Genomic DNA, 15,543 nt, shown 5'->3' with positions numbered 1-15,543 from the left:
ACAATACTCGGCAGTTAGAAAGGAGTGAGATTGAGTGTTAAATAGTGAGTGAGTGATATGAAACAGCTGTGTGCAATCAGTGCTGTGTGCAATCAGTGCAATGAATGATGGGATATGTAGTCCGGGGTGATATGCAACAGTGTGTAGTGCGAGAGTCAATGAAAATGGAAAGGGTGACCTCTGATGACTAGCAGACGGAAGTTCATGGACCGGATACGTAACAGCATGGTCCACATAATATTTTGGCTAAACATTTAGTTTGACAGAGAAACAAAGAAATGCTGGTTTGCTGCCAATTTTCTGCGAAAATGCCCATCTGGTTCTTCCAAATGACTAGACGTGATATTCTGCTTGTTTCCAAGAGAAAGACACAGTGTCTGCAATTCAATTAATTTGTTAGAATTTTTTTTTTTAGGTAGCACTTTTGAAAAGAAACCAGAATTTTAACTTGAGTTAATCAGTTTGGTGTAGCACAGCATTCAGTGCATGTTTTGTGCTTTATTTCTCTGATTTATTTTTTCTTCTCAGTCTTTACTCCTTATTTTTCTCACTTTTTTTCTCTCTCTCTCCTTTTTTATTGCTGCCAAAAAGAATAATGTTTCAGTCCCACAGGAAAATAGTCTTTGAGTAAACTTTCTCACTGACATTTTGCATTACTCTTCTCAATATCTGGCTCCCCTAAAACAGAACAAACTGATTCCACTATATTAACTCAAAAGTAATTTATGGTTTATTATGGGTGATTTTCATTAAAAGATGTATGCAAATGCAGTAGAACATATCCCCAGACTAATATATATCGCACAGGCAAAACCTTTAAACAAACCATTAAATACTTCATGTTGCACAGTGGTATATATTGTCTGCCTTAAGCACCAATAGCATTTGTCTGCCACAAGCTGTCACAAATCTCCAGCATCTCTTTCTCTCAGACTAGCGCTGTGACGTAAAATCAATGGAGCCTCTTGGGTCCTTCCATCACCCCAAATATCTGCAGTGAACTGCTGGTTGAAGGCATTCAATAAAAGAGTCCAGTTGCCTGGAGATGAGATTGCAGAATGGGGCGGTAGACAAATGACTCTTACTTTAGAGCATGTAAGAGCATGCAAGTAGCTAGGTTGGGTTTATAGGTCTGATAGATGGATGAGTGATGTCTTTTTTTGTTTTCTCTGTTATTTGTCAGTCATCCACAGTCGGATGCTGATGGAAGGACTGCAGAGATTCGGTGCCATCCCAACGTATCTTCCGGTCCGATACCAGGTGCTGAACGCAGAGTCAGCCTTCTTCCTGAAGGAGGCCAACCAGGACATTATGAGGAACTCCAGCCTGCAGGTTCGTACGGAACTTTTCTTTATTCAACAGGCCAGAAATACGCCGTCGGTCAATGCCAGTTACGGGCCGCTGTATGTGGAACAGCCCGTGCCTGCGGAGCTTCTGGGCCCAGGACTCTTCAACAACCCTTCATCCATGTCACCATCATCCACTTCCTCTCCACTCTTTAGTTTTAACTGGAAAGTGCAGACTTTTATTATCAGTGAGCGAATCCACCCGAGTTGGCCGAAGGTTCAGGTTCTATTCTACGTTGTGGGCCGAAACTGGGACGACTACAGTGCCGTGGACAAGTTGCCGTGTGTCAGGATGTTTGCCTTCCACGAAACCCAAGAGGTACGAGGCACCTGTCGTCTGAAAGGGGAACTCGGACTGTGCGTGGCTGAACTGGAGCCTCTGCTTAGCTGGTTCAGTCCCCCTAGTGTCATACCAGGTCGACAGAGATCTCCCGAGCTGGTTGAAGGCACTCCTGTGGAGCTGTATTACATGCTACAATCCACCGACACTGGGGAATGCAGCTCGGAGGACTCCCGCAAGACCAGTTCCATCCGCACTGGGCAACTAGGCCCTGCCGGTTACTTTTTAGGACCCACACCCATGCGCAGGATCGGCAGCGTGCGCCTATTCCAGCCGCTCTCTGAGCTGCGTTTGGACAGTAATTTTGTGGTGATGGTTCCCTCCAGACCCATCAGGCAAAGGGAGACAGTGTCAGCCTTCCTAGCGGTCTCCACCCTTTCATCAGTAGAGATCTTCACTTTAAGGTGAGTGACAAACTCTAGTAATACTTTCATAGTAATACCTTATTTATTCATTCATTTTATTTCAGTTTATGGAAAAGAGCAGATCTGACATTTTGATAATTAGCATTTTTTTGTTGACAAATTTGTGATGACATTTTTTGCCCCCAAAGCTATGCAGCACTGATAATATTTTACCTGCAAATATCAAAAACTATTTTTTTATTTTTATTTTTTGGAATTTGTATTCAAAATTAACTTGGCACAAAAACATGCCCACTCAGTTTCTAAGGTAGGCTGTATAGATAAATTGACAATTTTATTTTCTGCTTGGCCCTTGAATTTAGATGATTTCATGCTCTCAGAATTCACTGTGGTCAGCACAAACCACGTTTATCTTCGCTGCAAGTGATCCCGTATATACAGAGTTCCCACAGTCCTGAGATTACTGGTAATTTCAAAAGTATTATGTCCAGGCGTGGAAAAGTCTTGCAAATTAATAAAATCGGAAAAGGTCTTGGAAAATTTAAGGAATTTCTATAGTCTACGTACAATTTTTCTAGTTATTCTTCTGACTAGAAATTAGTTTTTGTTCAGCAGCACTGTTCTTTTTAAGATGACTTTTAAAAAGCTTTTGTCATCTTCACAAATGACTGAAAAAGTCAAGAAAAGATTTTGGAAATTCATTTGTTTTCTTTACCCTTGTGTAATTTTGTTTATGGTTTTCAAGGATGAGGGCATGTCATGGAATATGTTGAAATCTGTCTTATTTGACTGGCTTCTACCATGTTTACATCAAAATACCATAATCACACAATCTTTGACATCATCAAAAGATGTGGGAAGTCCAGTCCCCCCCCGCCTTTTTAAAAAGCTGATAAATATGCACATTTAGCTGCAATTTATTATTGCGTTTTTTTATATTTCCCCCCCCTGCTGTCAACTTAAACAGAACAAACTTAACAGAACAGACCTGCATCTCAGCTGTTTAAAACCACTGCTCTTTAACAATGGGTATTATAAAACCACTGCACCTTCTAGGAGAACATATTTAAAAATCGGACTTGACATTTATTACATGACACCTACGTAGCCCAAAGGCAATTCATGAGATTACTCTTTCAAAACAACTACTAATTAACTCTCAATTAGTAGATTTAACTCTTAATTAGTAGAATACAACTAAATACAAATAAATTATTCAGGGAAGAGCTGTGCAAACTACACAAGATGACCTGTTTGAAATTAATTTTCCTCGCAACCCAGTGTGCAAAAGTGAGAAGATTCTTTATTGATTCATTGAGTGTTGAGCTCTAATTAGAACAAGCGGATTTGATGAAGCGACTAAAGACATTCTGTGCAAGTGAGTAAATGACCGTGAGAGAAATTAATGTTTGTTCCTGTTTGTATTCTCTCACGCCTGATATCTAAATCATGTTTTGAATTATACTCTGACAACCTTGGCAAATTTGTCAACCTCGGTTAGCATTTTGGCTTACAGCTCGGCCACTATCTTGTGCGTGATTAACGAACTTTAAATGTTCCGGTCTCAATACAAGCCAGTTTTGCTCTTATCTAATTCATTTGCGAATAGTGGTGTTTACTAGAACAATGAATGAAGTTTAGCATTCAGAAATATAAAGCTCAGAAATGAATTGCCTTTGATGTAGACAGAAATAAAGAAGCTCCTGTTAATGTTTGTTCCTGTTTGTATTCTCTCACGCCTGATATCTAAATCATGTTTTGAATTATACTCTGACAACCTTGGCAAATTTGTCAACCTCGGTTAGCATTTTGGCTTACAGCTCGGCCACTATCTTGTGCGTGATTAACGAACTTTAAATGTTCCGGTCTCAATACGAGCCAGTTTTGCTCTTATCTAATTCATTTGCGAATAGTGGTGTTTACTAGAACAATGAATGAAGCTTAGCATTCAGAAATAAAAAGCTCAGAAATGAATTGCCTTTGATGTAGACAGAAATAAAGAAGCTCCTGGCAGATGCGTTGTTTTTGGAAATGTTCTCCAAGGGTGCTCTAACATTAGAAACAGCAGTTTCTAATAGAGTTATCAGGCCAGCTTTAATTCATGCAGAAAGAAAGAGTTTAGTCCTCAATAGCAAGTCAATTTGTGATGTCTTGGGTGACGTGGTGCTGTGGGAAACTGTTCAGTGATGTTGATTCCTCTGTAGTTCCTCCTGTGTTCATACAGACTGGTGATAAGATCCTATAAAAGGGTTTGTTTTTTTTCTTCGCTTTTTGCCTTTCCTCTACTTGATGCCTAAATGTCTTTGTGATGGCTCCATGTCCCCTCAACCCCTGGAGATAGGCACAGCTCTGTTCTTGGCTTGGGCTACACTCCAAGTTCCAACCAAACAGTTTTTTTAAATAGTGACCAGCTGAGCTCTGCTGATAGGGCTGTTTCTCTAGGGTCCCTGGCTGTTGATGTGTTGTGTAGTTGTGTAGGTGCTTGAGGGGGAGGGAAAGAGGTTACGTTGGGCGGCAACACAATGTTCAAATTGGTAATGTTGCTGGTGCTGTTGGAGCCAGATCTCCTCATCTAATCAGCAGCCTAGGGATAAAAATGCTCCCCGATCAGCTTTTCCCTGCCTAACACAATCTGGGTAAAACAGAATAGCTCCTGAGAATCCCATCTGACCGCCAAACTTCCTACAGCATGATGTGCAAATGAATACACCGTACACAGCACGTAATGTGTGACCTGTAGGACTGAGATTTAAAGTGTTTTTTGCAGCATGTATGGATGAAAGAATTTACATGCATGGGTGAACTGCTGCTGCAAATAATTGGCAAATGTAAATCTACAAATAAATAAATTAATACATTTGTTGAAATAAATACATTTCAGTCAGGAGCACTTTCGTCAAATGTATATTTATTATAATAAAGCATACAGATAGTGTTGGTGGTATGGTTCTGTTCTGGGCAAACTCCACATGTTTTGTAACGAGCAATTTTTTTTAGATTAAATTAAAAAAATTTCTTAAAATTCCCACCAACCAATATTTTTAATCTTACCCTGAGAATAGAACTCATGACTGTAAGATTATATCATGATGATCACGCTCTTAAATGTATTATTTTAATTCTTGGGTCAGTGTCGTGTATTTGGAGCTTGCACTTCCTTGCTTTTTGCCTCATTAGTGGTTTAGAGAGCAGTTGAGAACATGCTGAGAAGAGATTTACACCTGATTCATAATGCAAATGGAAACATGCTTCCCTCACGAACAAATTAACAACCTCTCAAAAGATAAATAGTCCCTGCTGTATTGTAATTTTGACTTAACAATCTTACACGTTTCTGCATGTCCCAGTAGAAAATATGCTAATACATGCAAATGAGTAATCGTTCCTTATGGACCATTTCTTATTTTCCTATAGCATAGATATTTTTCCTCATCCAATTTTAGTTCAATTGCATAAACAACGTTCTGATGGGTACAAATGACCAAAAGTTGATTGGCTCTGTCATTTGACTGGTCCATAAACATGAATCTGCTCGTCTTGAATTTGAAGGTGTGTCAAATGAATGACAGTGAATATTATTATTGCATTTCACTTTAATAGCCCTGTGGTCACATTATTTATTGACTTCCTTTTTGATTAAGCAAAAGGTTTATGTTTAAATAGCTGATTTAAAGGCCACCCATAATGCATTTTTCACACTTGTACTCAAGTACAGCAATTCTGTAGGTCCCTTGTCTTCTGGTTAATAATCCTTTCACTTTAATATGGCTTACTGTGGGTATAGAACACTTTTATGCATATATTAATCATGTTCTGATATAATATATTTGTTCTTAAAGAGAGTTGGAGTTCATCCAAATATGAATATTCCGTCATCATTTGTTTATTTTTGAAGTTGTTTCAAACGAATACAGTATGACTTTCTTTTTTTGTGTGGAACACCAAAGCTCTTCCACATAAATTGTCCATGCTAGGATTGCACCAGTATAAATGTTCTGGCTGATACAGATAATTATTTTTGTTATGGCTGATAGTAAATTCTGCTCTTGTCTAAATAAATTAAAAATGAGACACTAAAAAGTAAAATCTTTTTTGGATTTTCATTTTGAGAAATGCTTCTCAAAGATTACATTTAATACTGTTTTTAAAGGCCTTTATCTCTAAAGGTGTTATATATCTAAATGTAAAAAAGTGTAAATGTTCAATATTGAACAATACGTTAACTGATATGGTCCCGATCTATTGTGCATCCCCATTACAAGCTGCTCTTTTCTGTACGGTGAACGTCAGTGGTGACCGTGGCTCTCCTTGGTCCCCATTCACCTTCATTGTATGGATAAAATATGTGTTTCTTTCTGATGTTCCTGAAATGGTATTTCTTTCATCCACTGTTTGGCTCTCTCTCTCTCACAGATTGTTTTGTGCATTTATTTCCCGTGTCCCCTTAGAGCAAGGGCTAAGAATTGGCCTTTTCACCGATGTATTGGAGGCTGCAAGAGCCATTGAACTTGTTTAGTTGCCATCACAGTTTACAGAGCGATTCCTCACAATTTCCTTCTGCCCCTCCAGGGTCACTGGCACGTGTTTACTTTGAAGGCACAGACTCTCTTCATCTGGCCATTAATAAGTAATTAGTGATTTGTGCACAGGGGAAACTTATTTGCTCTCAAGCTCTTGTTTGATTTGCTTGCCACACAGACTCCCTCCACAAAGCAATCAGAGGCTGCCCGCAGTGAATAATCTTAGTGCGCACATTTGTAAAAATCAACAAATTAAGATATTTTTGATGGAATCTGACAGCTCTCTGACCCTCCCATAGACAGCAAGGGTACTACCACGATCAACGTCCAGAAACGTAGCAAGGAGATCGGTAAAATAATCCATGTGACATCAGAGGTTCAACCGTAATATTACGAAGCTACGGATACGTTTTCTACGTTGTTTGTGATGCTGTTCTGTGTCAGCCGCACCATACGGATACGTTTTCTACGTTGTTTGTGCTTTGATTTGAACGAAAACAACGTATCCGTGTGGTGCGGCTGACACAGAACAACATACGCTGTTTGCGTTCAGTGGATATTCTCCAAAATGGCGCTAGGGTGACGCGGAGGAGACCTAGCTACTTGCATGCTTTTTTTTTGCTTTTGTTTTCGCACAAAAAGTATTCTCGTAGCTTCGTAATATTACGGTTGAACCCCTGATGTCACATGGATTATTTTACCGATCTCCTTGCTACGTTTCTGGACGTTGATCGTGGTAGTAGTCATTTTGAAGACGAATTTATGCCACTGAATATATAATCATAATGTAACAGCATAGTAATGCAAGAAGGCCTACACCCTTCCAAATGACAACAAACTTTTAATTTTTAAGAATATTTAGGTCATGGAAATTAAGTATCAAAAGCAACAAATATTGAATAAATAGTAAATAAACATTTTCTAACAAAAAGTGCAAAGTAACAAGCAGAAAAAAAGAAAAATGCACAAAGAACTTGTATGAAGATTTTTTCTGTAAATTAAGGGTGCACACTATTGCTGAAAAACACAATTCCTACTTAGCAGCCAGATGTCAGATCCCTAAACAAGGCCATATCTGCAGATTAAACTTTTTTTGTAGAAATTTTTTTTAAATTTGAACTAGCAACTCAAGACTACTCCACGTTATGTACGAGAAGTTGCAAAAGTCATGGTGACATTAATTTAAGTAAATATAATGGGCGATAACACATTGCATTACACCAAATACAAAAAATTATGTTCTTTTTAGCAACATCATATGACCCCTTTAATAAGAATCAATGTAGGATAATTTATACAGTGAAGTGTATATAGTGTTTTATTTTCATATTTGTTTATTCAATTTCTTAAAAGTTACTAAAAATCTTATTGACCCCAAACTTAAATGGTATTGCATATATTTGTAATATTGGTCATGTATTAGTTAGTATATTTTGAAACAAAAACTGACTTATATTAATTATATGGATGATTTCTTTAATATATCAGAATGGTTTGATATTGAATATTTGTTGGTATTGGATGTTAGCACCTCTTTCAGATAGTTCCAATAATTACTTTTGCCGTTTTTAAAATTTCTACTAGACTGCAAAAAAATTTATATAATAATTAAGAAGAAATGGCAAGTAACACATTGAATTAAACTGGAAAGTTTGAAGTAGAAGACTGAAGTGGCATTTTCTTGTACAACACTCCATTGATCTTACAACACCTGTCTGCCTCCTATACTTCTCTTTTTGATCACTGCTGGATGGGGAGAACAATTGGAAGACTTAAATAGTGAAAGATGTTTCCCTACATGGGGATAGGTGAAGTGTGCTTCAAGGCTTGGGTATGACCTCATTCTGGCCATCAGCACCACTGAGCCTGGTTGGGAGGTTTGGTCTTTATCTCTCGCTTTAAGCATGTGATTTGGAGCAAAGCCCTCAGAAGCTTCTGGAAGAGTGTGTAGTGGGTGGCTAAGCCTTGATCAGCTTGTGGGGGGGATCTCTTGTCGGGTCCAGTAATCCCAGAATCATCAGATAACAGGACATGCATTGATGACGGTATGATGGTGTAATCTCTACAGCTGCAAAAGTGTTAAAAAGGGCTATTAATAAGGCCTAGATACACAGCCATAACAGATTACAGTGAGCCCTACTCACTTCCCTACCCACAAAAATCTGTAGACTTTTGTAAAAGAATAAGAAACCTGACATTGTCTGTGACCGCTGATCTCTGCAACCTCCACCAGGACTATAATTCCCTGTGAAGAACAGCCAAGAACAAAACAAGGTGGTGTTTCATGCACAAAAAATATATATTTTTTTCCTTCTCACTGTGTCCCTGTGTTTCTTTTTCTTTTCCCTAAATGTCTCCTGGGATTCTTGCTCTGTCAGCTATATCCACTAACAGGAACCTGTCAGGATTTTACTGTTTTCAGATTAAGAGTGAAAAATCATCATTGATAAACCTGGGACAGACTCTCTTAGGGGAATTCACTGGAAGCATTGTTTATTTGCACATGTTGTTTGGATTGTTTTAGCACCCAATTCGCAAGGCATGATGCAGATCAGATAGCAGCACAAACATGGCCAGAAATTTATTGTTGAATTTGATTTGCATGACACAGTTCCAAAGTTGTACTGAGACAGTACAGCATCGCTCCACCACTGCAATCCAGACACCTAAATGAACTCTTTAAAATTCATCACTACACCTTGCATAATTTTACACTGCCGTTCAAAAGTTAAGGAATGTTTTCAGTTTTTTGATAGAGATCTCTTATTTTCACCAAGGCTGCATTTATTTAATCAAACATTATTTTATTGTAATTTAAAGTAACATTTTTCTATTTTATTTACTTGTTATTTTTTCCTGCAATGGCAAAGCTGGATTTTCAGTAACCATTATTTCAGTCTTCACATGATCCTTCAGAAATCATTATAATGTGCTGATTTGGTGCTCAAGAATCTTTTTTTTTTAATTGTTAAAAACAGCTGTGCTGCTTAATATTTTTGTGGAAGCCATGATATTTATTTCAAGATTCTTTGATGAATATAAAGTTCAAAAGAAGAGCATGTATTTAAAATTTTATTTTTTTGTAACAATGTAAATGTCTATCAAAAAAATAAAAATCACACTGACCCCAAACATAAGAATGGTAGTATAGATATATGCCTTATTTTAATGTTCTTCTCCACCCAACATCATATGACCCCTTTAATAAGAATCAATGTAGGATAATTTATACAGTGAAGTGTATATAGTGTTTTATTTTCATATTTGTTTATTCAGTTTCTTGAATGCTACTGCTAAATACACCTACTGTACCTGAAAAATAAAGCACTTTTTCTTTAATTTGTATATTATGTGTATTTGTAACGTGTATCTTTTTTCTTCTTTTTTTAATAACAATTTAAAAACTATTTAATAAAGATAAAATAATGACAAAGATTTTCATCTTCACCCACTTGGACCTAAATGTCTGCAATAATTTTTTTAATTTTGTATTTTGTCACCTTGTAAGGCTTTGTTTTTAAAATAGAGAAATGACTTTGGCTGTACTGCTCGGACAACTTGCAAAATAGTAAAACCGACATAACAAAGAATCGTGAATCATGATTTTGCTGAATAGTGTGTGTGGAAAAGTAGTAGTGTGAGAAAGTAGTAGACAAAGTAGTGTGTGTGTGCGTGTGTGTGTGTGTGTGTGTATATTTATATATACTGTATATATATATATACCATTAACACCTTTACCTCAGAAACGTGATTCACACATTTCACAGAAATAAAAAAAAATAATAAATTGACCGATTTCAAAATAATATGGAAATAATTATTTACAAGTTTTTTAAAAAAAAAAAAAAAAAAAAAAAAAAAAAAAAATTACAGCTGCTATAATCTATAGAAGATGTACACAAACATCTTTTTTGCTTGTAAAATGCTAAAGTGGTGCAGCTGTTTAGTGATTTCACCTCTTGCCTTTGCTAACTGTTTGCACTGCTTTGAATGTAGATTTTGTATAGAGTAACTGCTTTCTTTATAATAATATTTCAAATATTACAATAAAAGAAGCTTTATCAGCTAGAACGGTGGTGCAAAAAAAGTCTTCTTGACAAACTTTTTCCAATTAGGACTCTTAATAAGCTCTAAAAAATACCCATATCCCAATAGCCTTGAATAGACTCGCACGCTATTTTCCTAATAAATATGTTAGATATAGGTGGTTTTCTGGCCGTAAAATGAGATGCGGCTGATGTAATTCTTAACAAGTGCCGTACATGTTTAAAGAGCCTCTACACCTCCTGTGCGGTCATGCGTAGCTCCAGTTCACAGCTCGCCGTTAATGAGAAAGATTAATCCTGTGTGTGTGCTGCGATTCATCATGCCTTTTTACCTACAGGCTACACATCAGACTCGACTGTTTTGGACCAATTGGACTCCTCTAAAATAGTCCCACAGACAATAGTGAGCAGTAGCGTATAAAAAAATAAGAGGAGCTCTGGTTTGATGTTTCATGAAAAAGCACTTTAATATTAAGGCACTTCTGAGTGAGTCCCAAAAATATTTAAAAGAGCCGCAATACATCCTTGTACAATTTTAATAGTAATACTGAAGTGTTCATGATTTATTTGAGGAGCTTTTTTACCCATATGCAAGGTATACTGAAGCTGGCTTCCATCGTAATCTCCAAATATATGACATTTTCACAGTGGGTATATAAAATGTGTGTATATATATATATACACACAGTGGGTATATAAAATAATCTTCCCCCTTTAAAATAATCACATTTTGTTGCTTTGCAGCCTGAAATGAAGACGAACACAGTTTTTGTTTTATCCAGCCATATTTACTCAGTGTAACTTATAACATCCAAGTGAAAGATATAACACCAACATGTCAGAAAAACATTAAATAAATTAAAAAAACTGAATCACTGAGTTGGAAAAAGGATCAACTTTGTGTCAGTATTTTGTTGAACCACCTTTTGCTTTAATTACAGCCTTTAGTCTGTTGGGATATGTCTGCCTCTACGAACTTTGTTGCACATCTAGATTGCAATATTTGCCCACTCTTTGCAGAACTGCTCAAGGTCAGTTAAATTTGATGGTGACGGTTTGTGGACTGCAGTCTTCAAGTCATTCCACAGATTTTCAATGGGGTTTAAGTCTGGGATCTGACTAGGCCATGCAAGGACATTCACCTTTTTCTACTTCCACCACTGTGTGGTCAGTTTTGCTGTGTGCTTTGGGTCATTGTCATGTTGGAAGGTAAATCTTATTCCCATTGACAACTTTCTGGCAGAGGATAGCAGATTTTCCTCAAGAATTTGACGGTATTTTGCCCCATCCATATTTCCTTCTATCCTGACAAGTGCTTCAGTCCCTGCTGCAGAGAAACACCCCATAAGAGGATATTACCACCTCCATGCTTTACTGTAGGAATGGTGTTATTTGGATGGTGAGCTGTTTTGCCTTTTTGGTGACGTCATGACTTAACTGACAACATAACTATGACATTGCATGCTCGTAGTTTCTTTTGCGTTTTAATATGAAATTACATAGGCTACAGCGCACCACCACATTTGTGCATGCAATTGAAGAGCATGCGTTACGAGCACAGTATAATAGCTGACAGGACAGGAAAAATAATTTTTACTGGAATATGGCCTGACAACATTTCATCTGACTGCAGCTCACTGTTCTACTGAAGCTCCCTAGTCATCTGTACCTTGTCAGCGCTCGTTTGACTAGTGCCTGACGCTGAGGCGAAGTTGGAGTGTGCATCTGAAAGTTGGAGTGCGTGTCTGAGTCTTCCATTTGATGTGGTCGTAAAGACGTTTTGTGTCTAAATAAACGCAATTCTTATCAAGAAAAAATTAAATGTACTTAGTTACTGTCCGCCTCTGTATATATATATATATATCAGTGGCGTACCGTCCATATAAGCTGCGAATGCTCCGCATACCCAGGCCACAGAAATTAAAAAATTGATAGCTCTCAATTATACTGTAATGTTGAATGTCTATAGTCAGTGGTTAAATATTGGGTATATCATCAATACTGAAATCAGTATTGGTATCATTGATACTGGCCTTCAGTCATAAAAAAAGATGCCATTAAACAACTATTAAAAAATATACTGTCTTTATGTTGTATGTTCATTAAAGGACAAATTGTTGGTGCGCGTCTAGCTGGCGCATCTGTGACCAGGACAGCAAGTCTTTGTGGTGTATCAAGAGCCACGGTATCCAGGGTAATGTCAGCATACCACCATGAAGGACGAACCACATCCAACAGGAGTAACTGTCGACGCAAGAGGAAGCTGTCTGAAAGGAATGTCCGGGTACTAACCCGGATTGTATCCAAAAAACAAAAAACCACAGATGCCCAACTCACTGCAGAATGAAATGTGCATCTCAACTCTCCTGTTTCCACCAAAACTGTTCGTCGGGAGCTCCACAGGGTCAATATACATGGCCGGGCTGCTATAGCCAAACCTTTGGTCACTCGTGCCAATGCCAAACGTCGGTTTCAATGGTGCCAGCAGCAGAAATCTTGGGCTGTGGACAATGTGAAACATGTATTGTTCTATGATGAGTCAACCTTCACTTTCTTTCCCACATCTGAGAGAGTTACGGTGTGGAGAAGCCCCAAAGAAGCTTACCACCCAGACTGTTGCATGCCCAGAGTGAAGCATGGGGGTGGATCAGTGATGGTTTGGGCTGCAATATCATGGCATTCCCTAGGCCCGATACTTGTGCTAGATGCTGCCAAGGACTACCGAACCATTCTGGAGGACCATGTGCACCCAATGGTTCAAACATTGTACCCTGAAGGTGGTGCCGTGTATCAGGATGATAATGCACCAATACACACAGCAAGACTGGTGACAGAGTGGTTTGATGAAGATGAAAGTGAAGTTGAACATCTCCCATGGCCTGCACAGTCACCAGATCTGAATATTATTGAGCCACTTTGGGGTGTTTTGGAGGAGCAAGTCAGGAAACGTTTTCCTTCACCAGCATCATGTAGAGACCTGGCCACTGTTCTGCTAGAAGAATGGCTCAAAATCCCTCTGGCCACTGTGCAGGACTTGTATCTGTCATTCTCAAGACGAATTGATGCTGTATTGACCACAAAAGGAGGCCCTACACCATACTAATAAATTATTGTGGTCTAAAACCAGGTGTTTCAGTTTCATTGTCCAACCCCTGTATATCTGTATATTTGCTATATACGTTTTTCATGGGAATTTTGTGAGCACTGACAAAAATGAATAATTGAATCTAAATTTTGAATTGTTTAATTTCAATGGACAGATTGAACGGCAATGAACTGATTCATGGAAATAAATCAAACTAACCGACTTTGGCGTCGTTTTTGCCCCTGAAGTTTGAATCACAGGTCCTGTTAAACATCTTTATTTGTGTAGCTTTTGTTTATAGTGAGATCATAAGAAAATGTATAATACAAATTTTCATCATCACACCTATGAGCTGTACATCATACTCATAACTGATTTGAACCATCAGATGCGGTTTCGCTGAAATGTTCCCATAGACAACAGCGATCGGTAGCATATGAAAAACTAAGAGGAACTCCGGTTTTATGTTTCATGAAAAAGCACTTTAATATTAAGACACTTCAGAGCGAGTCCAAAGAAATATTAAAAGAAGCCGTACATCCATGGGCAATTTTAATGCTGTGTGAGTATTATAAGTGATACCGAAGTATTTTTTATATATTGGAGGAGCTCTTTTACCCATGTGTTTTTTGATACCAAAGGCGTGAATATGGGCAGAGACCTTAGAATTACAGAAAAGCTTAAGGCTACAAATACACCACATTGCCTGTCATGCCCTTGAGGAGTTTTCAATGGCCTCTGTAAATATGCAGTAGCAGAGGGGGAAATATGTCAAACATAAGCTGCGCTGAGAGCATTTCAGCTGCAAATAAGCAACACATGCTCAAATGAAGCCAGTTACCTTGTTAAAACCCACAGCTGCCCTGTCTAATACCTTTCTCAGCGGAGAGGTCGGCCCCTGGGGAGAGAGATCAGCCAACTGTGACCCACCAGAGAGGTGATGTGTTGTCCTCCGGCACTCGCAAGTAGATCCACACAGACACCATCAGCAAAGTTGCTCCCAGACTCATCACATTCGCACTTGTCTAATGCGATAATAGGACTTTATAGGTGGTCATTGTGGGAATAAGTTGTCTGGAAATGTTGACTTTTAGCCAAAGCTGAAGGTTGTTTAGACAGCGGCAGTTCTAATATTTATGCTTGCTTCCATTGTGGCCTCCAAATATGAATTCTTCAATCGAATGTAACTGGTGTGTTTGACGTAAATGGAACAGTTTCTGTACAAAAGAGCAGTTTTCGATATGGAGATGTAGGATGTAGTCAATTTGTAGGGCAGCCCGGAAGGCTCAATCGCAATGGGCTCCATTGGGAATTTCTAATGGGTTTTTAGAATAGCCATTTTCAATTTATGAGTAAAATAAGGTCTTTGGTTAACATCGCTTAAAGAGACTTTTAAGTTGTTCTACAATGTAAAATTGCATGCATTTATACCCCAAATGTGAGTTTTTAAATCGTTGTTTACTTTTAAAAATACTCGTAAAAATATATATTTATTTTACCAACTTGAGTTTTTAAAGTAATTTATTTTTATTTAATATAATTTATTGTTGTTTGTAGATGATAATAGAAACGCTTTTCAAGTCATGCTAACCACAGACCTTTTATTCATAAATGGAAAACGTCTCAGGTTACGCATGTAACCATAGTTCCTCGAGGGAACTCGAGCTGCGTCGGAGGACGCTTTGGGAACGCCCTTCAGCGTGACCGGCTCTGAACCTCGTGTGTAATCAGACCAATAGATGGGTCGAGACATCACGGGTGGGTGACGTAATGACCAGGAAGCTATAAAAGCACGTGCGGTGAAACCGGCGTCAGCTTCTAGGAGTGAAGCAAGCGCTGGC

The 15,543-nt window shown here is 38.1% G+C and overlaps 1 protein-coding gene across 1 annotated transcript in view; it reads left to right on the top strand.

Annotated features, from left to right (window-relative positions):
- The window catches only part of LOC107722808 (transmembrane protein 132C), a 152,447-nt gene that overhangs the window by 64,767 nt on the left and 72,137 nt on the right, over nt 1–15,543 (top strand). Inside the window, 1 exon segment of the mRNA XM_074560119.1 lies at nt 1,184–2,090. Within this exon segment, the coding sequence (XP_074416220.1) occupies nt 1,184–2,090 (907 nt within the window).

Source organism: Sinocyclocheilus rhinocerous, unplaced genomic scaffold (genome assembly GCF_001515625.1).
Source record: "Sinocyclocheilus rhinocerous isolate Xijiao unplaced genomic scaffold, SAMN03320098_v1.1 scaffold1055, whole genome shotgun sequence".
Lineage (NCBI taxonomy): Eukaryota > Metazoa > Chordata > Actinopteri > Cypriniformes > Cyprinidae > Sinocyclocheilus > Sinocyclocheilus rhinocerous.
Note: the sequence above shows the minus strand (reverse complement) of the source record. Positions and strands in the feature narration are given on the sequence as shown.